Below are 22,419 nucleotides of genomic sequence, written 5' to 3' on the forward strand. Positions count from 1 at the left end.
CCAACAAAACACCAGCTGGGGAAGCTCTGCTGTTGTTCCCCAGAGGAAGCAAGCAGCATGGGTGAAAGGATGGGTTTTGCCGGTGTAACATCTCTCTTGAAGAACGGTTGTTTTGCAGCAATGACAGAAGGAACACAGTTTTTTCACACACTTAACCAAGGTAGCTTAACTAAACTAGCAAAACATTTAGCAGGGCACGAGATGATCCCCAAGAAACAGAAAATCTCATGCTACAAGCCACCTGTTTAGCAAGCCGGCCACAGAAGCAACTTCTCTACTGGGGACCAGATGCTGGCCCAGCCCCGGGGTCCCAGCCAGCGTGCCCCTCGGGCCCCTTTTTTGCCCGCGGGCTTAAATTTTTCCTCGGGAAGCCACCAAGGACTAGGCTGGGGATGAGGGCCCGGGGCCGGGGCCGCCGTGCAGGAGGCCGCGGGCAGGGGTCAGCGCGACGGCCAGCCACCAGCGAAGTTCCCGGCTCCCAAAGCAGTGAAACGGGGGAGGATGGGGGCGGGAGCGGGGATTTCAACGTTAAAATCCCGCTGAGGAGGACAGAGCCCGCCCTTCGCCGGGAGCCGCCGCCACGCTTCAGCCGCCCGCCCACCCGTCACGACAAGCCCCACCCTCTCCTGCCACTCCCGCTCTCTATTGGTCGAGGGGCCCGCCCGTCAGCGGCGGTTGCCATGCGGACGCTCCCGCCGCGGCGACGCCCTGAGGGAGGAGCGGGGCCGCCATGGGGGCGGGGCGAGGAGGCGGGGGGCACCGGGTGACACCGGGTGACGGTGGCACCGGAACCGGCACCCACACCGGGACCGATGCACGGCGCAGAGGAGGCGGCGGTGGCGGCGGGGGGGCCGCGGGTGAGCGCGGCGAGCACGCAGACCGACAGCATGGCCGGTGAGCGCCGCCCCGTGCCCGCCGTGGGGGGCCTGGCTGCGGGGGGCTGGGCCGGGGCCTGCCCCGGCTGTGGGGGAGCCGCCACCCCCACGCTGTGGGGAGCGGACGCTAACGGCTGGCGGGGCGGGGAGGAGGGTCGGTGCGTTGACCGGGCTTTCGCCGGTCTCTTCTCGACCACCGGGGGCTTCGAGGTCTTTAACGAAATGCCCGGAACTGTCCCGTTTGTCCTCTCCTGAGGCGCTTGCAAGGCTCTTCCCTCCCCGGGGCTGTTCACAGAGCTCCTGCCTTCCCCTCCTCAACTGCTATTTCACAGAGTGCTCTGCCCGTTACAGACAATGCAATAAAGTATATCCACCCCACCCCCCGCCCCCTGCTTGCCTGCGGTCTTATTCATAAGGCCTTTTGATAACATATGCTTGTATTTTGCATTTCCCCCCAACCCATCAAAATGATTTCTTTTTCCAGTTCTATACCATGGATATTTAATATGCATAAAAATGCTCGCTTTCTGAGGGGTGTTCTTACAAACCCCTATAGCAGGACCCATGTATAAATTCAGTAGAGAGCAACTTTCTCACAAGGCTGGGGATGCCCAGATGAAGCAGATTTTGATAGATTTCATATATCCCATCACTGCAGTCTCAGGGGAGTGGTGTGTACATACAGATCATGCTCTCTGAGCACCATGACAGGGTCTTCTTGATGGGTAAATGGGTTTTGTTTCATCCTGGTTTTGTGAAGATCCTGCTTCCAAGCAAGCAAAAAAGATGAACTCTGAAAATGGTTTCTGGTTTCCTTTTCCCAGACAGGAGAGTGATGTCACTGATTTCCTCCTCCTTGATGGTGTCAGAGCACAGTGTTAGTTTCGTACTTGTAAGCTGACTTCTTCCAAGCCTTTCAGACTTCAAACTAGGGACTCCTATGTTGCAACCATGACAGAATCCTGCGTCTGAGCCGTGTCCGGATGGGCTGTGCACTGCTCCGTTTTGCTTGCAGGTGCAGGAGCAGCAGGGTTTTCGACACTGGCCTTCACAGCATGCTTTCCTTGGAGCATGCCGTGCCTCACTGGAGCGAGATCTCTAACCTGGAGGGATAAAATCATACATGTGAAGAAGGGAAGCTGTGTAAAGGAGGGAAGCAGTGAGGATGTGATGCACCTGAAAAGAGCACTCTTTTCATACACGGTTTTGCTCTCAGCAGCAAAACCTGATTCCTTTTCTTCCCCAGTCTTCTGTAGTTACTTTAAATTCTGTGAGATGTCTACAACAGGAGTGAACAGAGGCTGTAATGAGAATGAATTCAAATGCCCATTAAGAAAACAAATTCTACTTGTTTAGACGTGGCTTGTAGACTTACAGTTTGTGTTTAGTACGAGTGATAACAAATCTTCATGTGTGCTGCTTGCCATGTACATTTCTAGCACACGTATCTGATCGTGTTAACCAGGTGCCCCTTGCAGTAATTGTGCACAGTGGCATAGCACAGCTGGGCAGCCTAAGGAGCAGTGGACAGTGTGGGATCAGATGGTGCTGCTGTGAGGTTTGTAGTTGCTTTCCAAAATAACGCTTCTGTGTGAAAAAAGCTGCTAAAATACTGTCTGAAAATGGTATTCCAGTCATGGATTGGATATGTTTATCTGCTGTCCTAATGGTTTGGGTTCACAGACATGTCATTAAACTAACCCTCTCCCCCACCAGAGCAATCTTAGGATCTGATTATATCTCTTCCAAACTGCTGGAACTACTTAAAGAAATGTTTTTCTCTATTCTATTCTTGCCTCTGCCTTTTTCTCCTTTGCAAAAACATTAACATTTGCCAGAAGGGATAAAAACAGAAATAACACTACTGTCAGACAGGACATGTGAGACCTGCAGAGGAATATGTGTTCGTTACAGCTCTCTCTAAGCACCTCTGAACCTGGACTGGAGCTTTTTCAAAGACTTAATTAACTTCTTGCCAAGTGTGAGGCAAGAGAGTTTTACATCTGGAGTGGTACAATGATTAGTGAGCAATGCTGTACTTCCTCCTTTTTCACTTGTGGGACACTCAGTAATGCTGAGCACTGGCCCTCATGGGACAACATCCAGATTTTGAGTAGAAGCACAACACAGCACAAGGTGGTGATCCGAGAAGGGATTCCTTGCTGCCTCTTTGGTTATTTAGTCAGAAGTGACAGCCTGAGCAATAGGTTTAAATTTTTGTAAAAGTCTAACCAAAATTTAAGCAAACTTTAAAAATCCAGAAGCAGGCTTCTCCAGAACTGATGGAAACTGATGGATAGTGGCTCATCCACCCTTGCTGTGGGTGTCACTGTAAGATCATGATGCGTGCCTCATTATTTTCACTCTCTTCTGTGGTGAGCCTGAAGCTGAATCACAAGCTATGTCTCAAATTTCTGTAAGCATCTGTGAATCGTTTGAGCACATTAAGTTTTGTGGGATCTGATATGTGGTTTCTGCTCTTCATCTCACTGAATTTCTCTCTTGTTGCACAAATCTGATCTCTGCATCCAAATGTGAGCATTCTGAGTTGACAACTACTGCCCTGAAGAGGACAGCGTGAATTTAGCTGCTGTAATAGCACAAGTGGTTGATGAAGCAGCTTCTGTAGCAGCTGTAGTGTAGGAGACCTGGAAACTATTGTTCAACAATGTGGGGTTTCTTTACAAATATTCTTGAATAAAGATTTCTTTTTTTTCATCAAATGACAGGTCAAATGCCAAGACTTTCTAAGGTCAATCTTTTTACTTTGTTCAGTCTCTGGATGGAGCTCTTTCCCTCAGCTGAGCAACAGAAAAAATCACAGGTAAAATGTCTATGTTTACCATTAATTGGTCTTTCTGAACACATGCTAATAGCTCCTGCAGTGAATTTAACCTAACAGCTCTTTACATGACAGATAGTCCAGAGAGAAGAAAAAAAAAGGCTGATAAGTGATTTTCAGATATTTCTTAGAAGTAGAAAAAAATCCACTGGTGAGAGAAAAATGGTTAAATAGCATGCTATTTCTGAAAAACTTTGAAAGGCAAGGTATGCCCCCGACAGGTGAAGCAAACAGTAAAAAATGCTGGTGGGTATTTTGAAGAGCATTACAAAGGAGGCATGGTGTATACTGTGCACTTCTTAGTATATACTAATTATAACATTAAAATCAGTGTGGTCGATGGTGTAGAGATACTCTTTAAAATGTTGATGTTCATGATTGTAGAAGAGTTCTCTTATACAGTGGAGGTGCACAGAACTACTTGAAACGTTTGCTGATCAAGAACATGTAGATAACTACCTTGGTGACAATGAAAAGAAGCCGTCCTTGAGAATGGGTCTTCTAAATAGCTGCCAGTTACACTTCAAAGTAGAGAGGCATTTTCAGGGTGTCCTGGAACAGGATGTTTCCTTTTGTGCTGAGTTCTTATTGTGCTCTTTAAAATGATCACTTCTTTGTGCAGAGCATACCCATGTGCTAAGATCCATAGCACATGTATCAACCAGGACAAGAAAAGATAGGAAAATAATTTGAATGACAATTAGGCCTAATTTTCAGAGCTTGGTATGTCCCAGACTGGATCTGAAAGAGGGATAGATGAGCAGCACCATACAGACTTCAAATGCAGTTTCAGATTTAGTAATTCAGTCAGGAATAGCACTTGGGTTATATGTAGAGCTTTAGTGCAGCCTCATTTCTGTAACCGCAAACAAATTGAATAATTTGCAGATCTAAGGCAGTAGTGTTCTGGTAGCAGCTGGATTGCATAATGAGATCTGGTTTGCCAGCTTCATCAAACTAACCTGTATCCAGTTTCTTTGCAATACATGGGAATCCAGATGTAAGAGCTCTTGTCTGTGGTATGCAGACTTTTTCCATGGAAGATTCTTTAGAACCAGAATTCATTTCTGTAAATGAAGAGACACAAATAAAGCTAGAGAAGCTATTGACTCCCAGGATGGTCAACCTTAAGACAAACTAAATTCCTGAGCGTTTCCAGATGCTGGATGATTCAGAGGGGGTTTCAGCTATAACTGACAGAATATGATGTTTCTGGGTTTTGTTATGGGCAAAGCAATGATCAGAAAAATCAGGAATTTGCGACAAGTCCCTATGTGAGGTTTGACAGGGACACAGCATTGATATTAACAGGCACATGTAGAAACCACCACCAAAAAAAAAACCTGTTTAGGGGAAGTGTAACAGAGATTGCTTAATGATTCATATCACAGTTTGTACTGAAGAGCTATATGCTTTGATCCTGGCTGATTACTGTTACCCAAGGAAGAGCGGTAACATCTCTATGGACTTGATGTTGAAAAAAAAAGTAAAATAATAATAATAATAATAATAATAATAATAATGCATTTTTCTGTAGGTAAAGAAGAGTGGTCTAGTTGTGGTGAAAAACATGAAGATTATCGGTCTTCACTGTTCCAGTACAGACTTGCATGCTGGCCAGATTGCACTCATTAAACACGGATCAAGACTTAAAAACTGTGATCTTTATTTTTCCAGAAAACCATGTTCAACTTGTTTAAAAATGATTGTAAATGGTAAGCAATGGTTGTAGTAGAGTAGGAGTAAATGTTATGCTTGTGATTGGTGGTATCAGAAAGCCTGTTTTGTCTTTGGACTGTCCCAGTTGTGAACGTCAATCCTTAACTTGTGTAGCCTGCACTGATATTTTGCACAGGGCTGCAAACAGTATTGTGCATTTCCTGGAGCTGATGATCAAGAAACCAGGGTTTGCTACTGAGCCCCTATTTCTCTGTGCAACTGTTATTATTGGTGGTGCTTGTCTCTTGGTTGGGAGGCACTGCTGAGATTCTGACGTACCTGTTGCACTTTGCCAGAGCACCCTAAGTCTGATGACTAGGCCTAGATTGCTACATTTTTCCTTGCCTTCCTATTGCTTGTCAGTGGCACCAGAGGAAGGGTGGTTTTTATGCAGAAATCCCAGGGAGTACTTTCGGGTTTCCTTTTCCCAAGTGAGATGAAGACAAGTCAGATTACTCACTTCTTGAAATGTCATCTACTGGTACAGCCCTTCTGCAAATATTGGGTTTTAATCTCAACAGCAACTTCTGTTAGTGCCAACTTTTTTGCATGGTGTTAAGGTATCTATTGTAGGTCAGATGCAAAATTAGGCTGCCACAAAGATCTCAGAACTTAGGAAATTCCAATTTTTGTCTACAGTCTGAATATCAAGTCTGATAAACTCTTGGTACTTGTATACGCTAGCGTTTTTGTTGTCCATATGCCACTGAAACAGCACCCATGGCCTTAAAGGAGTAAAAATAGGGTTAGGCAATAGTGTGGTGAAAATAAGGTTTGTGTTCTACTGTGCTCGCATGGTTCCTTTTTCTATGTTATCTTCTCTTCCAGCTGGGGTGAACAGGATTTCTTACTGGCCTGCAGATCCTGAAATCAGCTTGCAGAATGAGGCATCCAATCCCATCACTACTGATGACGCAAAGCTAGATGCCAAAGCAGTAGAAAGACTGAAGTCAAATAGCCGTGCTCGTGTGTGTGTGTTGCTTCAGCCCTTGGTGTGCTATATGGTGCAATTTGTTGAAGAAACTTCCACCAAGTTTGATTTTATTCAAAAAATAGCAAAATCTCAGCCTGACTCAAATACTGACTTTTATACTGCATGTAGACAAGAGAGAATAAAAGAGTATGAAAGTTTATTTCTAATTTCAAATGAGGAAATGCACAAGCAAATATTGATGACAATAGGACTGGAGAACCTCTGTGAAAATCCATACTTCAGCAACCTTAGACAAAATATGAAAGATCTTGTCTTGGTCTTGGCAACAGTGGCTGCCAGTGTCCCTGTCTTTGGATGTTTTGGATTTTACAACAGCGAACCACAACGAACAAATGAAACAGACCATCAGGGTTTGCCCCAAGAAATTGCAAGGCACTGTATGATACAAGCCAGACTACTTGCATACCGGACAGGTGAGTCGTTACAGTAGTGGAGGAGGAATGGGTCTCAAGAGTAGAGCGAGTTCCTGATTTCAGTCTTACTTCTTTCAAATACTTCCTTGAGCAAGCTGCTGAATGCTGTTCCTACACCTGTGAAACAGGAGCAGCAGTATAGTAAAGACTCCACGGGGGTACATAGTATTGTGTGTGAAAATACCAAAAGTTTCCAAGAGAAAATCAGGGCAGGTATTTCACATACAGGGCTAGTAAAGCCTGGCTTGACAACATGTCCAACACCTGTCTGAAAATAGAATACAGTGACATTTAAATTCTTCAGGCTGCTCCGAGGCTCTTTTTTACAGGTGTTTCACAAGATGTTTCTTCAGAAAAGAGCAGTGAAATAATACCCTTCCAGGAGGGCATCAAGTACAGTATTAAGTTTCCTATTTCCAATCTTATTAGTGAAAGTGATTATATATCTGATGGGGGGTTTCTTTGCAAAGATGCTGGACTTTTCACATACAGGCTTTCAGGGTGGAAGGGTAGTTATTGACTATCTTTTCGTACAGATGATTTCTGTTAGCTACTTTATTCTGTCTGGGTAGCAATGCAGCAAACCTCCAAGTTCTTCCAGAGAACAGAACACAAAGACTTAAAACTTGGTGGTACTCCTTAGTGATATTTTTTTCATCTAGATAGGAAAGCTGCTTTTTTAAAAGCCTTGTAAGCAAATAAATAGTGCATATTTAAAGCTTATAACAAAACTAATCCCCCAATACGCACACACAAAACCAACCTACCGAGTCAGGTGCTGAATGTGCCTTTTGACTTACTCAGACTTTGTTATTTGTAAAGATGAATCTTCATATTTTAGAACCTTTCCCTTTTTTGTTTTGTTTTTTTTTGTTTGTGTGGTTTTTTTAATGTACCCTCCGCAAATTTGGTTACCCAAAGTTGCAGAGAAGATTGCGTTTTTAGAAGTAATTCAGAAGCTTCATGGAACCAGTTGTGAGTTTTTTGTACAACTACTGTTGTACCAAGCAAGGTAGAGTGACCAAGCTTGAGTACTTATTCTTGGGGCAGCAAAATTCAGTTTTATCTGTGCTCTTCAGCCTGGACTCAGGTCTGTTTTTTGAGCAAACTCTTATTCCAGTTTAGTCCTGGAATGAAATTAAAATAAATAACAGCACACACATGTTTAGATGCTTTATTATATAGGCGGATATCAGGGGAACAAGATCATAGGATGCTTTCTACGCTGGCTTAATATACATCAGCAAATATGCAGAACATAAGTAAAATCAGCCCTCATAAAACATATCTTTGGCAGGAAGGACCCTCTGAGTGATTGTATATTGTAGTGATACTAAGGAATCACTAAGGAAATGGTTAATTGAAACAGCATCTTCTACAATATTAATCACTGGAAGCCCGAAACCTTTTCTTCTTGATATGCTCTGTTTTAACTGGTCAAGACTCTCATCAATAGCTACTGGGGAAGATTTCCAAGTTCCATAAAAATCTTCCTAGTCGCATAATGAAAGTTCTGTTCCAGCCTTCCTGTGGTGGTGATACGAAACACCCCCCAAAATCCAGTTGTTAACATTTTGTCTCCAAATTACATACAAAATACAACTAATTTTGATAGGAATTCAGACCACAGAGCCATAAACTTAAGGAATGGCAGAATTAAGTAATTAAGTAGTAAACAACAAGGTTTTTATCAGTTTGCCATCTCACATCGGTGAACCTGTCTACATACATTCTTGGCACACATTTTCTTATCCAATATATGTATTGGTTGCTTTTTAACATTTGTGAACGAATGTACGTAGCAAAGTCTTAGAATGGCTGGCCTGGCAGTTAAAGCACACCCAGCTTTTGCACTAGACTCATAGACTTTGAAGCTCTTAATCCTTCTGCATTTCTTTTCTCCGTGAAGCAACAATTGTCCATGAAGCAACAATGAATGTTAATTGTTACTCTAGGATGTCATATGTTAATGTCTATTAATACAATAATATATATTAACAATGTATATTAATAATGTAACTTAGAAGTGCTTTATTTGTTATTTACGGCTAAAATGTTCTGTATTTTAGAGGATCATAAAACAGGAGTTGGAGCTATTATTTGGGCAGAAGAAAAATCAGTAAGTATTGAAAAATTACTTTTTCTTGCACTCACAATTCATACATCTGTATCTGCTTTGAGCTTGTTATTTTACTTTAAGTCTATACACATGCATTTTCCATACAGATAGCTATAGAAAGCTTGCACTTCTCATTCTTTAGTAATTAAGTTAATGATCAGTTCATTGTTATGCTGTCAAAATGAAGGGGAAGTATAAATGAGTTTAGTAACTGCCACAGTGTCTCTGCCCAGCTTTTCAGTGTGCCTGCTTCCCTGGTGGTTGTCAGTTACTCCAGGTGTCCTGGCTACAGAGTTTTGTCACAGCTGTTGATCAGGCAGCGTGTGCCTACTCTGCACGGTACCTCTTTGCAGCTCTTTTTTGGAGAGGTCTCAGTGCAATCATAGCCTGACAGTCTCTGAGGATTTTTGTTGCAGTTGAAATGCTGTACTGGCTTTAGCACGTTCCTTTTTGGATCAAAGTGATATTTTTCTACAAATATTGCTGCTGTGTTTTTTCCCATCCAAGCATAAAGTTTTTATTTCTTTATGTCTGTGATTATGCATGTTACCAATCCCAGGAAGCCTCAGTCTTCATGCAGCTGCAACATACTCTTCATTTGTTTTCAGCATTTCAGTGATCAACTGCTTATTGCTGTTTTGTTTCTTGTTCTGATTTCAATTGCCAGTTGCTACTTTGTCAGCCCACTGGTCACTGGGTCTGTTGAGATAGGTGAAACGCAGTCTCTGGCACATCAGGCACTAACTCCAGCTGTCTTTAATTTTGTACATTGCAGAAAGGCTTAGGACTAAATCCTTCAGACTTTTTGCTCCTGCTATCAGTGTTACTTGCTAAAAGGAAAGCCCCTAAAGCCTGGTGCAGTGTGTCCTCTGCAGTGTTGCAGTTTGCCCTATGTGCGGCTCCTATGGAGCTTAATGGAGAAGCTCCATACAGGCCTGGAGCCGTTAGCAAGAACGGAGTTCTCTTTGAACTGCTGTAATGGCATGAACTGATAATGCAAAGGTATACATTGCACAACACTTTGACTTAGTACTCAGTTTAAATGTCTCCAACTTTGATGCTTTGCTTACTGTTGCAGAGAAGCTGTGATGGAACAGGAGCAATGTATTTTGTAGGCTGTGGTTACAATGCCTTTCCTGTTGGATCTGAATACGCTGATTTTCCACACATGGATGATAAACAAAAGGATCGGGAAATCAGAAAGTTCAGATACATTATACATGCAGAGCAGAATGCCTTGACATTCAGGTAATGGGTTTATTTTTACCACAGAAAAGAGTGAGACAGTTCAGAAACAATTGCATGACAAATGCATGATGTGATGAAGTGTTGATTGCAGTCACAGTCTTGTTTACGCCTGTGACGCAGAACTTGGATGTGCATGGACACAATCAGTTCCTGAGGTTTCGTCAGACTTCTTCAGTGAACTTGGTTTTTAAAGGATATTCACTCCAGTGCATGGCAGCTATCCTTCAGATACAGGCCACTGCCTCTGCTTCCTGCTAGGACCATGCTATAACCTGAAATACGGAACTGTGGTGATTGTTGAGGCTTCCGACACCAATATGTGTGGAGAGGTGGGATGGGTGTTTTGTTCACAGGTAATAAAACCAAATCAGATATTGTGTACGTGTGCACTTGAGTAGGAATAAGTTGCTTCTCAGACTACATAATGCAACACTTCTTTGCTTGCTCTTGTGAGGTATCAAGTTTGTCACCATTCAAAACTATCATCAAGATATAAACTCTGAAATTCTGTTTTCTAACTCCTTGTAGGTGTCGAGAAATAAAGCCAGATGAGAGAAGCATGATATTTGTGACAAAATGTCCGTGTGACGAATGTGTCCCTTTAATCAAAGGGGCTGGTATCAAGCAGATCTATGCAGGAGATGTTGATGCTGGAAAAAAGAAAGCAGATATATCCTATATGAAGTTTGGTGAACTTGAGGGTGTAAACAAATTTACAGTAAGCGTCTAAATATACTATATTCTAAAAACTCTGGGCAGCCTTGGAGGGGAGGGGGGAGTGAGCAGCCATCTGCAGCCAGCGTAGAGGAGGGTTTTCTTGTGCTGTTTAGTCAAGTGAGTGGAATTGAGAGATTGCTTTGTCACGACACTGAGGAGAAGTGCTGTGCCATATGCCAGAAGGCGGGGCCAAGTGTGTCTGTTTTCTGTAATTTTGTTGCAGATTTCTCTCTAACTCGTTGCTGTTTGAGGTGATCTCTTCACACTCTGAAGTTCTCTCCCAGCCTCCCTGTCACAGCACAGCAGCTGGTGTGGGAGATCACTGTGTGATTTTTGTAGGCCCTTCCAGCAGCACCTGAAAGAGGCATGGTGGGTTTTGAAGGTGGCCAAGAGCACCTGCATTCAGGTTGCTCACTGTGACAAACTGCAGCACTATCAGTTTGTGCAGGCTCGCTTCCCCTTCTCAAGGGAGTCACAGTGGCCATGCATCGCTTAATAGCTTTTTATCCTCAAAGAAGTGTGTGTTGGAGAGGGAGCCCTTCATTTCCCACCTCACCCCTAGTCATGCCTTACAGTGAAGAATTGTAGGGTACTTTTTCTTTCTCCCTTTGCTCTTTCTTCTGTCTTCTGGAATAAGTAAACTTTTTCTTCTTTTACCAGTGGCAACTAAATCCACTGCACAGTAATGCCCTTGAATTCCATGACACCACTGCCAGGGAAAGTAAGTATTTTTTCATTAATTCATTTTATGACTGAAATCAATAAGGGGGATCACATTTTAAACAAACCTTGAATTGCTCTGAGATTGATTAGTCTTAATTAATCTTGATTTCGATTAGTTAAATCATGCTACGAAAACTGCTCTGAGCTTTTTGAATATATGAACTAATGGTAAATCAAAACCAAATGCTTGGCATTGGCGCACATGGTACAAAATCTAGTAATAGTATTATCATAGTTGACGATATGCTGGGTTGCACGTAGATCATTTCAGACTACTTTATCATGTTTTAAATTTTGCTCTATAAAAACTTTTTATCTTGTGTTCTATAACAAGTGCTGTTCGTTTTCAAGAGAAGTGGGATTCCTCCAAGTCATTTAAATATGTTCTGCAGAACATTTCTTTTATGAAGTAGAATCTATGCCAATGCTTTTCAATCAACATTTATTTTTGTGTGTATATATACACATATATAATATAAAGGCCATAAAGTCCTTGTTGACCTGCACCCATGTAGCAAAGGAGCTGTCATCTTCTGAAAACAGAGTTTAGATGAATCTTATGTTGAAGCCTTTTTCTGCTACAAAAGGGACCCACCATTGGCATCTACTGTCAGCTATCAGCCCTTAAAATGTTTCTCATCCAGAGGGGAAAATAATGTGGAAAAAGAAGCTAAATAATTTTTGTGCCTCAAGCATGAAGGTATGGAGCATAGAGACAGGGAGTTGGGAGTTACTCAAAGCATTGAGCACCGTGCTGGGAGCATAAAAAAGACTGAAAGTGGGTTTTGTAGTACGTGAATAACTGTGTACTACAAGCTAATTCCTAACATGTAGTGAGCTAGATTAGTGGAGGAGTCTCTTTGTTAGCTATTTCCTTATTAGCCGGGGACAAAGGGGGGGGGGGGAAGGGCTCAAAATAGTGTTTATGTCATTAGTAATTACTGCAAAATGTTTGTCCCTCTTTCTGCTAATGGTTTTTAGACCCAGGTGAAGAAATATTCATCCTGGGGTACTTTGTTTGACAACCTTTAACAGGGATCATTTTTCTAACAATATTTTCTTTGAGATGGTATGCTTGCGTTTTCAACAGTCTGGTTTAAGTTGCTATTTTTCCTTAGTATGTTTCTTTTACTATGATCATTGCATGTTCCTCTGTATGGTAAAGAAGACAAGGTCCCCCACCCCAACCCCCCACCTAGTGTTATTCCAGTGTGTCTGTATGTGTTGACTATTTAGACTATGCTTACTATTGTATTAATGTTTCACGCATATTTTTTTTTCTTTAGATGGGGTCCAGAAAACAAAATCACTAGATGACCAGCAGCACCAAAACAAGAAACTGTGTCTTGGTCACTATTGAGTTATTAAGCACTTCTGCAGTCTTGCTCTGTACTTTTTATAATGCAGCCTGTTTGCACTTTCAAATAAGGAAGAGTTTTATTTATTGTTTGGAAAGTGATTTTTAGAATAAGTTTATTTATGATGTCTTAAATGTTTTACAGAATTACCTGAAGCTCTTTTTAATTTAGAAGTTCCTGGGGAAAAAATGCTGCTTGTATTTTCTGTGAAAGTAACTTGGTGGCTAATCATTGTTAACATGTTAAAAAAAATACTGAAAGTTTATTGCTGGTAATAATAATAAAATGGTATCTATTTTGCTTGGTGTATGGATTGAGGGAATGGATTTCTAAGTTCTGGGCAAATGGAATGCAGAAATAAGCCCTAGTTCTTCAAGCACAATCATCAAGGAAATAGTAGATAATTAATCACTAGCAATTATTCCTGTTCCTGAAAGTGGCTTTTGCTTGTAAAAAGGAGACAAAGCTATTGGGATGGCAATCGTTGCTAGGTAAGTGATTTGGAGATCAAGCTTGTCTCTCAGACATAACCTCTTCCAACTACCATAGCAGCAGAGCTGTTTTGTTTTGTGATACTTGCACTGCTGCTCTGTGTGCTTCCTCAAGTGCAGCCCATCTGAATTAATGGAGACAAAGATTAGCTTTGCTTTTTCTCAGCTTCTGGATGCAGACCTAAAAGAACTTAGCTGTATGCAGCTCGCTGGCCCCTACGTACTATGTGAAGATGGCTAGTGTTTAGGTTTTGTGAATCTTCACTAACAGGCTTCTAGAACTACAGAAGCTAATGAAGTGCCAGATGTGCTGTTGTTTCTTGGATAGGATGATCTGTAGCAATGGAATAGCCCGAATCTTTTCAGGTGCCAGTCTCTTGGATGGCTGCACGTGGAGCAGGGGTGACATTCAAACAGGCGGTGAAACTGCAGTCTAATGTTGTGCTGGTTTTGAGGGGGTGCTGGGTAGGTGCTGAGAGTTGTACCCAGCATCTTGTGAGAGGTCGCTGTCCTTACTGCCATCTGTTTGCTGCTTTGAATACGACCTCTGGCTGTTTGTTTTAGCAGATGTTCTGAGACTTTCTGTTGACTCCTCTGCTGAGCTCTCAAGTGCAAACACCTTAAACCTTTTTCTGCTGCTGCTGGCTTTCTGCCATGTATCAATGGCCTTTTCCCAGTTCTTTCATTCATCTTGTCTTTGCTGCCCTCCTTAAAGTCCTGGAAGGGGAATTGTGCCTTAAGATGCTGCTGAGGTCCTCTTTGTTTCTTTTAGGCTTTGGAAAAGGTTGGAATAGATAGAGAAGCTGTGATTGGATAGTGTGCAAAGCACCCTTAACGTGGCATTAATTACATGGAGTCTGTTCTCACCCAGTTTGGCTACTGGTCCTGTAACTTAAGATACAGTTCTTGATGCTTGGAGCTGCAGTGAGGAGCTGTGATTCCCTGTGGCTCATAGTATAACTTCGTTCTCGAGTACCTGGACTTTAGAACTGGGGAATGCTTATGTCCTCTTACTGCCCCGAGAATTCACTCTCACTGGAGCTGGAGAAGCTGCTGTTTCTCTGAGCCTCGTTAGGTTGAAGGCTACTCCAGGGCTGCTGGCTGGGTGCGGTGCCTGCAGAGTTAGCAGCAGAAATCCCATCGGCTGACCTGCACCACTGCTGTCCTCCTAAGCAGGGTGCGTATAGCTTTGCTTCCCAGAACCAGGTAGTGAATGAAGGAGAACAATCTGACACTGTTTCTCAACTAAGGGAAGGACGGTGAAATCCATTTTTGCATCACACCACGAAAAGTTGTTTTTCACAGTAGCTCATGAGGAAATTGCTGAACTGCCACTACAGGTTTTGTAATCTAGTGTGGAGGAAACCAGGTCCTGAATTTAGGACCAGCAGATCCAGCTGCCAGAGCTCTATGCTCATCTGTCAGATTTAAGTTATGGTTCTGGATGTGGTGCAAACCTCAGAAAGACAGATTTTTCCTCTCATCAAGGATTATATAATTTTATTGTTTGTAACTTCTGTATGAAGTTAAAGTCAAGTGTTGGTGTTTCATAAGAAAGATTATAATCTGTTTTTAAATCATAAATATTTTACTTTGGCATATTTCTCCCCCCCTTTGTGTAAGCATCTTGCATTAGAATAATTACTGTTGGCTACTTCTACAAATCAGAAGAACGCTGTCCAGATTAGAGTAAAAAGTCTGTCCCACTCCACCCACTGAAACCTTCTTGTTTCCATACTCCAGGGGCAGTGCTCTTCTCCTTGAGGTAGAAGCAGAGAAAAAACCAGGGGGAGGTTTAAGGCCCCTTCAAGTTTTATACTGATCAATCAGCTGATACCAAATCAGTAAAGAAGTCTGTGTCTTTATAGGAACAGCTGAAACTGAAAAGTCCCTGAAACATCATAGGTACATGGAGAAGTAAATCAAGATACAAGTCAAATACTACATGCATTAAATAACTACACTGCAGTGAATGCTGCTGGTAACCTGGACTTCATGAGAAGTTAAGTTTCTACATTTACTTTTTATCGTTTTTTAAAAAGAGGATTTTTGTACAAAACTCTCTGTGAAACTTGGAGTTGCTTGTAAGGCTGAAGGCTTGGAAGTCTGGCTTTATTTCTGTCTTGCTGTATTTCTACAGATTCCTGCAGAAGCTCACAAATTTCTGTAGGCTCTGATTATCAGTATAACCCTACTTCTTTAATTCTTACTGGGATTACAAAGTAGGGGCTTCATCCCAGCCAACAGGAACAAATGTGCACGGGGTTTCTCAACCCACGGACTCTGCTGCTGTGCATGTCATCTGCTTACCAGGGGGAGCCACGGAAGGCTGGACACCTCCTGCAGTGCTTATTTTGCAAACGAACTCTAGAATGTTTGTTTCTTATGTAAAAACTACAATGTATTTAAAATTAAGAAATGTAAAAGTTATATATTTTATATATTGTATGAAATGTCCATATGTGTTTTGGGTCTCTTCCGTTCATTTCAGAGCAGTCATTTTAATTGCAGGTATTAACTATCAGTAATAATTTGGCCTCTTGACTGAGAATTACAGAAATTCCCTGTTAATTGTCTGCCTTACAGCAAAACATGTTTTCTGCTAATAAATTAATCTGACAGTAAGTACTGAAGTGTATTTTTAAGTGCTTTGGGTTATTAGAAACATTCCAGAGTGCTCTGAAATGCTCACACCTTTTCCCGGCCCAGCGCTGTCCCTGCTCCCGCAGTCCCGCCTGTTTGCTGACCTGCACCGCCTCCCTCTGCCCTGCCCGAAGAATTTGTCGCAACGTGAGACTGTGGCTCCCGCCAGCCCTCGCTGGCCCCGCGAGCACTAATGAGCGTTAATTTCCTCTTCCTCGGGAGAGGGAGACCCTCCTCGGGGGCACTGTGTGAGCGGTCACCTCCACAGCCTCTTTCTCAGTCGGAAGGTGGGTGAAGCTTTGACCGTCCAGCAGTAAAACTGGTCCCTGGTGCGCCCCCCGCCCTGTGCCCTGGCCGGCCCCCGGGGACACACAGAGGGTCTCGATTCGAAGTCGCCGCAGAGGGGGATCGCAGTGGTGAGCGGGGCTGGTGGGGATGAGGGGGAGCGATGTCGCCTGAAGGAGGTGATGCTGAAGGCCGGAGCCATCCACCCAGCTCTAGCCCGGGCACGGAGACTGCAGAGGCCGTTAGCCAGCGGAGTGCGTTAGGGCTGGGCCTACAGTGTGATCTGCTGTTTAACTCCATCTGAAGGGAATCCACTCAACGCACTCCCAGACCGGCCCATGTCACAGAGCCACACGCAGTAAGTGGGGACAGACGGGAGATGCGTTTCAGAAGTTTTCCTGAACGGAAATGTCACTGTAGACACACAGCAGCAGTGGGACACAGTCAGCCCGGCTGGAGTGGGACAGGCTTCCCAGAGCCATGGTTAATGCAGAGCTACTCTGAAAGGCCTTGCAGTCCTCTAACTAGATATTTTTGTTTCAGTCATTCTGCCTGTGAACCTTCAAATATCTGTTTGGCTTTAATTTGTTAGATCCGGTAAGTGACATATTGCTTGGAGACTAGAAAAGCAAAGGTGGCAGATGGTGCGTGCCGATTTCTAATAAATCTGGATTACCACATCATTAATGAAGATGGCCACGGTGCCATGTACACAGAGCTGAACCCCATTCTGCACAGAAAGGTAACTGCAGAGAACTGTTGTCAAACACTTGCTGATCTTCCTTGGGATCCTGCTGTTTGCCCAGACCTGCATAGCTATCTGCTCATATGCCAGTTTTGTGTGCTGCATATATATTGTCCTGGTTTTGGCTGGACTAAAGTTAATTTTCTTCCTAGTAGCTGGTGTAGTGCTGGGTACTGTCCTCGGGGATTGGCTGGGCATTGGGCAGCGGGTGTGAGCAATGGTAGCGTGCAGCACTTGTACATTCTGGTAGTAGTAGCAGTTGTTTCCCGTCCTTTTCTGTCCTATTAAACTCTTTATCTCAACACACGAGTTTCACTTTTCCACTGGAGGGGGACAGTGAGCGAGCAGCTGTGCGGTGTTTAGTTGCCGGCTGGGGTTAAACCACGACAGTATAGACAGGCGACACCTAGGCTTAAGCATTTTCAGACAGCGGGCAGAAAGTGCCGCTTGGTGTTTCGCAGTTTAGTTCCCTCTTTGATGGGAAAGGGGCTGCGAGCACAAGGCAGCTTCCACTGGAGCCCACCTCCTCCTGATGACGCGCTGGGTACAAGTAGGGCCCAGAAAGGGCCCGTTCCCTTCATGACAGCCCAAAACAGTCTCTTGAAACTCAGGGCGCTGACGTGCCTCGGTGGCGTGCGCTGCTGGTGGCCGGCAGAGCCCAAGGCCCGGGGCGAGCAGGCGGAGGTCAGCCCCGCAAAACCTTCGGTGCGGGGGATGGGGGGCGGAAGAGCTGCTGCGCTGGTTCTGTGCCCGGCTTAACGAGGCCGAGACGGCTCCTGTTTGGCTCCCTAGCTCTAAACCGGGCCTATTTAGCCCCAGCTGCGGTAAAACCGGCTCCCGCTCCCCAGCGGCAGTAATTCAGGGTGCAGGGCTGCGGAGTAGCCGTGCGGGGGGGCTCTTCGCAGGGAAACCGGCCCCGGCGAGGCGCTCCGGGGCGAGGGACCGCCCGGGGCCGGGCTCCCGCCTCCGCCCGCGGCTGCTCGGCCCCTGCGGCGGCCCGGAGCCGGTGTCTGTAGGTCTGTCTACCACAGCAGGGCTGTGTTTTGCCACGAATATTGCAACAAGCACCCAGAGAATCCTGCTCCCGCGGGTGTGCTGATGCTCGTTGTAAGTGCCAGAACACTTGAGACAGCTCAAAAACTCATAAATAGAGGGGAAAAAAAATGGGGCTGAGGTGATTGTCATGTAGGTAAAGGGCGTCGCTTGACTGGTAACAGCACAGGCTGAACCGTGTCTGGGCTAGGAACGGGCATGCAGAGGAAAGCGCTGAGCACGGCTTTTTCCCTGGGGTATTTTGCAGTGTGACATTTATCTTCTGCACTCCAAGTCATCATCTGTTTGTACCTGAAATGTTCCACTTGGCTTTTCCGAGGAGCCAGGCTCTGCCCCAGCGCCGGGTGGCTTCCTGAAGCTGCAGGACCTCTGTGCCTTCTCACTGCTGCTGAAGGGATGGGGTCTGTTCCAGCTTTAACGTCGATGGTACGTCTGCAACGTGTTAACCGCTGGCACTAGGGAGGTGTATTAACAACAACAAAGCCTTTGCAATCTGCCCGTGGTTTTTTTCTCCTCCTTCGCCTTCATTGCTCAACCCTACTGTGGCTCTGGTGAGATCACCTTACTGCTTTGCCAGTAAATTTTCCCCCAGGGCAGCTAAATTTCTAAAATTTCTAACTTGGAGGAAAAATAAGGGATTGAAGAAGCCTGGGGAGACCATGAAGCATTTCAACAATAACCTTAGCAAGAGCCAGGCCCTAGGGACATGTCATACAAATCCCAGCATAGACACATTTCCCACCCCCCACCCCCCCTTCCCCAATATTTCAGAAATGCCTGAAAGATATATGCAAGATAGTATGAATGCCAGTACATTCACCTGCGGTTAGTCTTTCATTCCTATTGTGGGGCAAGACAGATTTAGCTAGAGAAAACAAAAACCAGTAGAAGCAGAGGAGCTTTGCTGCATGGCTAGAAGTGGAATTTATTAGCAGGAGAGCTGGGTCTTTTGTTGGAATGAACATATGTCTCTCCTTGCTTTGCAATGCTTGCCATCCCCTGGGACATGCTGCTGTCTTGCCTGCCAGTCAGCCTGTCCCCAGTGTCACTTTCCTTTGAGCCTCTGACAGGAAGCATGAGCCACTGCTGTCAGCCCACAGCGAGAACCTGCTGTATCCCGTGAGCTAATTGTGGCTCTGCCCTTGACACTCCTTGGGGTACAAGGCGAGTCCATCTGTGAATATCATTTTTCCCCCACACCCAGCTTTAAAACAGGGAGGAGGTGCCATTCTCCACTTCCCCCGTGGGAGTTTGTGAGACCTGCTCCCTGCAGGCTCCTGCTTGTCCTACGCACACAGAGCCCGTCGGGCATCTGACCATCTGCCTGAGCAAATGATGGGTTTGTTTGCTCCCTGCTAGTTGCCGGGGCAGGGCTGTGCCTGGGTGTGCCGCCTGCTGAAAAGCGAACCCTGACTGCATGTTTGCACAAAGCTCTGAACAGATGCAACGGGCTCTGCTCTGACAAGGGTATTTTTAAATCCGCTCCAAACCCTCATCAAGCCAGCTGTTCTCCAAGGAGTTGAAGGGCATTGCCAAAGCTGTGTGTTAGTAGAGGTGATGTACCCAGCAATGTGGAAATAAAGGGCTTCTGTTCATAAGAGTTGAGCAAGGCACCTCATGGCCCCAAAGACGTGGTCCTGCCTTCAGAAGAAACACCTCCATCCATTAGCAGACTGGCAGCTCTCCCAAGGAGAGCTGCGCTGGGGAGTTGGGTGGGTTTTGTTTAACTACAAGGAGCTGCGCTATGGTGCCATGACTGGGCTGGCACCTGTCGTGCAGCCAAAAAACTGTTATACCTGTCACCTTGGTGGTCAGGTGCTTGTTGTGTCCAACTACTTGCAAAACATCAACATGCTGGAGGTGCCTGCTGGCACAGCGTGACAGTTAAAACACACACGTTACACGTTTGGCCATGGCACAATGAGGCTTCGTTCCCAAATCTGCGCTTGGGGGAGAGGATCTGAAGAAAAGCGCACACCATCCCATAGCCCTGTGAGCATCACTATGAAGGAGCAAGCCAGGCACACCAAGGGAGGGAGGAGGTGAGGCGGCATGGGGCACACACTGGGCCATACCTCACATGCTGCACCGCAGCAGATATCTGCAGTCTCACGGATGGCCAGGGCAGTGCGATGCTTTCCTGGAGCTTATAAAGGTCAGTAGCAAAGTCCTCCCAGCTGTTCCCAGTGCCATACGGTGATGAAAAACAGCCACTGGGCCCTTGTAGCAACGGCGAATTACAGCATTCGGCTGCACGAGGCAAGGCAGATGGCTGTCTCACAGGGTGTACCGGGACACCCCCTGACCCATCCCCAGCACACCAGTCAATAGTAAGCCAGCTAGGTGTGGGTGTTGGGGCGGGGCAGTCCCCTCCCCACAGCGGCACGGCTGGGCATGGCCATGGCTTGGCCAGAGCCGAGCTGGCGCTGCACCCAAGGCACAGGCTTTCCTCATGCTGCGACACAGCCTGAGGTGGAAAAGCTTATTTTTACTGTGGCTTTGCAAAGCCACTCATGCCCGGTGCCATAGGAAAGGGGTTGGTTGTTTGATTTTTTTCTCCTTCTTTCACATTCCTGGAAAGAGGGGCCAGCTCGAGGCAGGCGCTGTGGAGCAGGACCATGAGTCAGGAGGGCTGGGCTCACCGCCCGCCTCTCCCTGGGGCTCTCGGGGGAGCTGGGCCAAAGTCACAGCCCTGTGAGATGGTTGGCTTACAGCGGAACCATACGGCCAGAACTGCTAACCTTGTCCTGGGTTTTCCCTCAGCCTTGTCCCATGCTGCCTGCCCAGCACCCACCATGCTGAGAGCTGGCTTGGACCGTTGCTACCTTGTGGCCTCACGCACCGCAGGCTGAGAGATTCCAGCCTTTGCTGGAGTCAGGGCTCCCCTTCAGCATGGGCTGGGGTGGCGGGGGCTTTGGCTCCTTCTCTTCCCCAGGCCACAGCAGCTCTCACCGGCGGGATTGCCTCTCTCGCTATGGGGTTGGACCTCCCACTAGAGGCTCTGGGACACCTCTTGCCCAGCCTTAACTACTTGTGCTGCTCCACTTGGTGCGTGTGTATGGAATACATGTGCAAGGGGGCCTGAGCAAGTAACTCCACAGCTCACTGGGCTTGTCACTCAGTGGGAGAGGAGCCCTGGATTTGCTCTGAACAGGTAGAAAGACTGGCTGAGCTCTCTCTTAAGGTGCTGTCTGGAAGGGGGAACATGTCAGTTACTGAAAGTGGCCTGCATTTAGGCCAAAAACTGAGGTCAGCCAGCAGCCCCAGGACTTGGGGTCCAGCAGGGAAGGCTGCATTCCTCACCGGGGATCAGTGAGTGCTGGGTGGCTCCTGCTCAGACCCCAGAAGCACTGCAGCCCAGCAGAATTTCTGCCAGCTATCTGCTCTGACAGGAAAGCAGCTGGCCACTTTAGGGTCATCAGTGTAAGAGCTATGAAACAGGCTTTCATTGCTTGGCAGTAAATGCAACAAATCCTTATGGTCTATCTACATAATCCCTCAGTTGCTTGATGCTGTTCAGCTGCAGACAGAGTGTACAAGTCCAGTGGGTGATGCTCAAGGCAAACACAGAGTGGGCTCCACGCAGGGAAAGTGGCAGGTGCCAAAATGAAAGTCCAAAACCGGTAGAAGGCCATGGAAACCTACATTTTTATGCAAGAGTGTTTAGTCAAGAAGGGGGAGAGCTAGGTATAAATTCCCTTTCATGTCACAGAGACCAAAACTCATATCCCCTCTGCCTCATAACAGCCTTTACCGCCAGGCATAAGGTGTTCTGCAGGAAGATGCTTCCAGCCAAAATGTTGAAGTGCTTCTGCTTCAGACAGAAAAATGAAGCATTTGTTGGCCCAGAGAAAAAAACCTCTCTACTGACCAAACATCACTGCACCCTTTGGAAAGAGGCCTGGGTTCTCTTAGCGCCGCTCCAATTTCATAGACAAGAGCAAAGGACACACTAGAGAACAAATGGGATCCAGATCTCCTCTCCCTCATGCGAGTGCTTTTGTCATTAGATTACAAGGGCCAAGTCATTCTTTCCTTCCCATCTGATCTTGTCGCCAGAGCATGCAGATTAAGAGGCTCAGGCGCTGTTAACACCCACATTTCTTGAAGGCCAGAGTCCTGCATCCTCCCCTGGGTTCACACCTGCTGGCGTACATGCCATTGCAGACAGGAGAAGCTGTTGCTGCTTCCAAT

General features: G+C 45.7%; 1 protein-coding gene across 1 annotated transcript; it reads left to right on the forward strand.

The window, feature by feature from the left end:
- The first annotated feature begins 788 nt into the window (after window positions 1-788).
- CDADC1 (cytidine and dCMP deaminase domain containing 1) lies at window positions 789-13,313 on the forward strand. Its single transcript, XM_074859677.1, has 9 exons — window positions 789-894; window positions 3,605-3,699; window positions 5,255-5,432; window positions 6,265-6,843; window positions 8,913-8,962; window positions 10,041-10,210; window positions 10,739-10,928; window positions 11,588-11,648; window positions 12,937-13,313. Exons 1-9 carry the CDS (start codon window positions 813-815, stop codon window positions 13,008-13,010), a joined length of 1,479 nt encoding a protein of 492 aa, XP_074715778.1. The 5' UTR covers window positions 789-812; the 3' UTR covers window positions 13,011-13,313.
- Window positions 13,314-22,419: the final 9,106 nt, after the last annotated feature.

Source organism: Strix uralensis, chromosome 2 (assembly GCF_047716275.1).
Source record: "Strix uralensis isolate ZFMK-TIS-50842 chromosome 2, bStrUra1, whole genome shotgun sequence".
NCBI classification, from domain to species: domain Eukaryota; kingdom Metazoa; phylum Chordata; class Aves; order Strigiformes; family Strigidae; genus Strix; species Strix uralensis.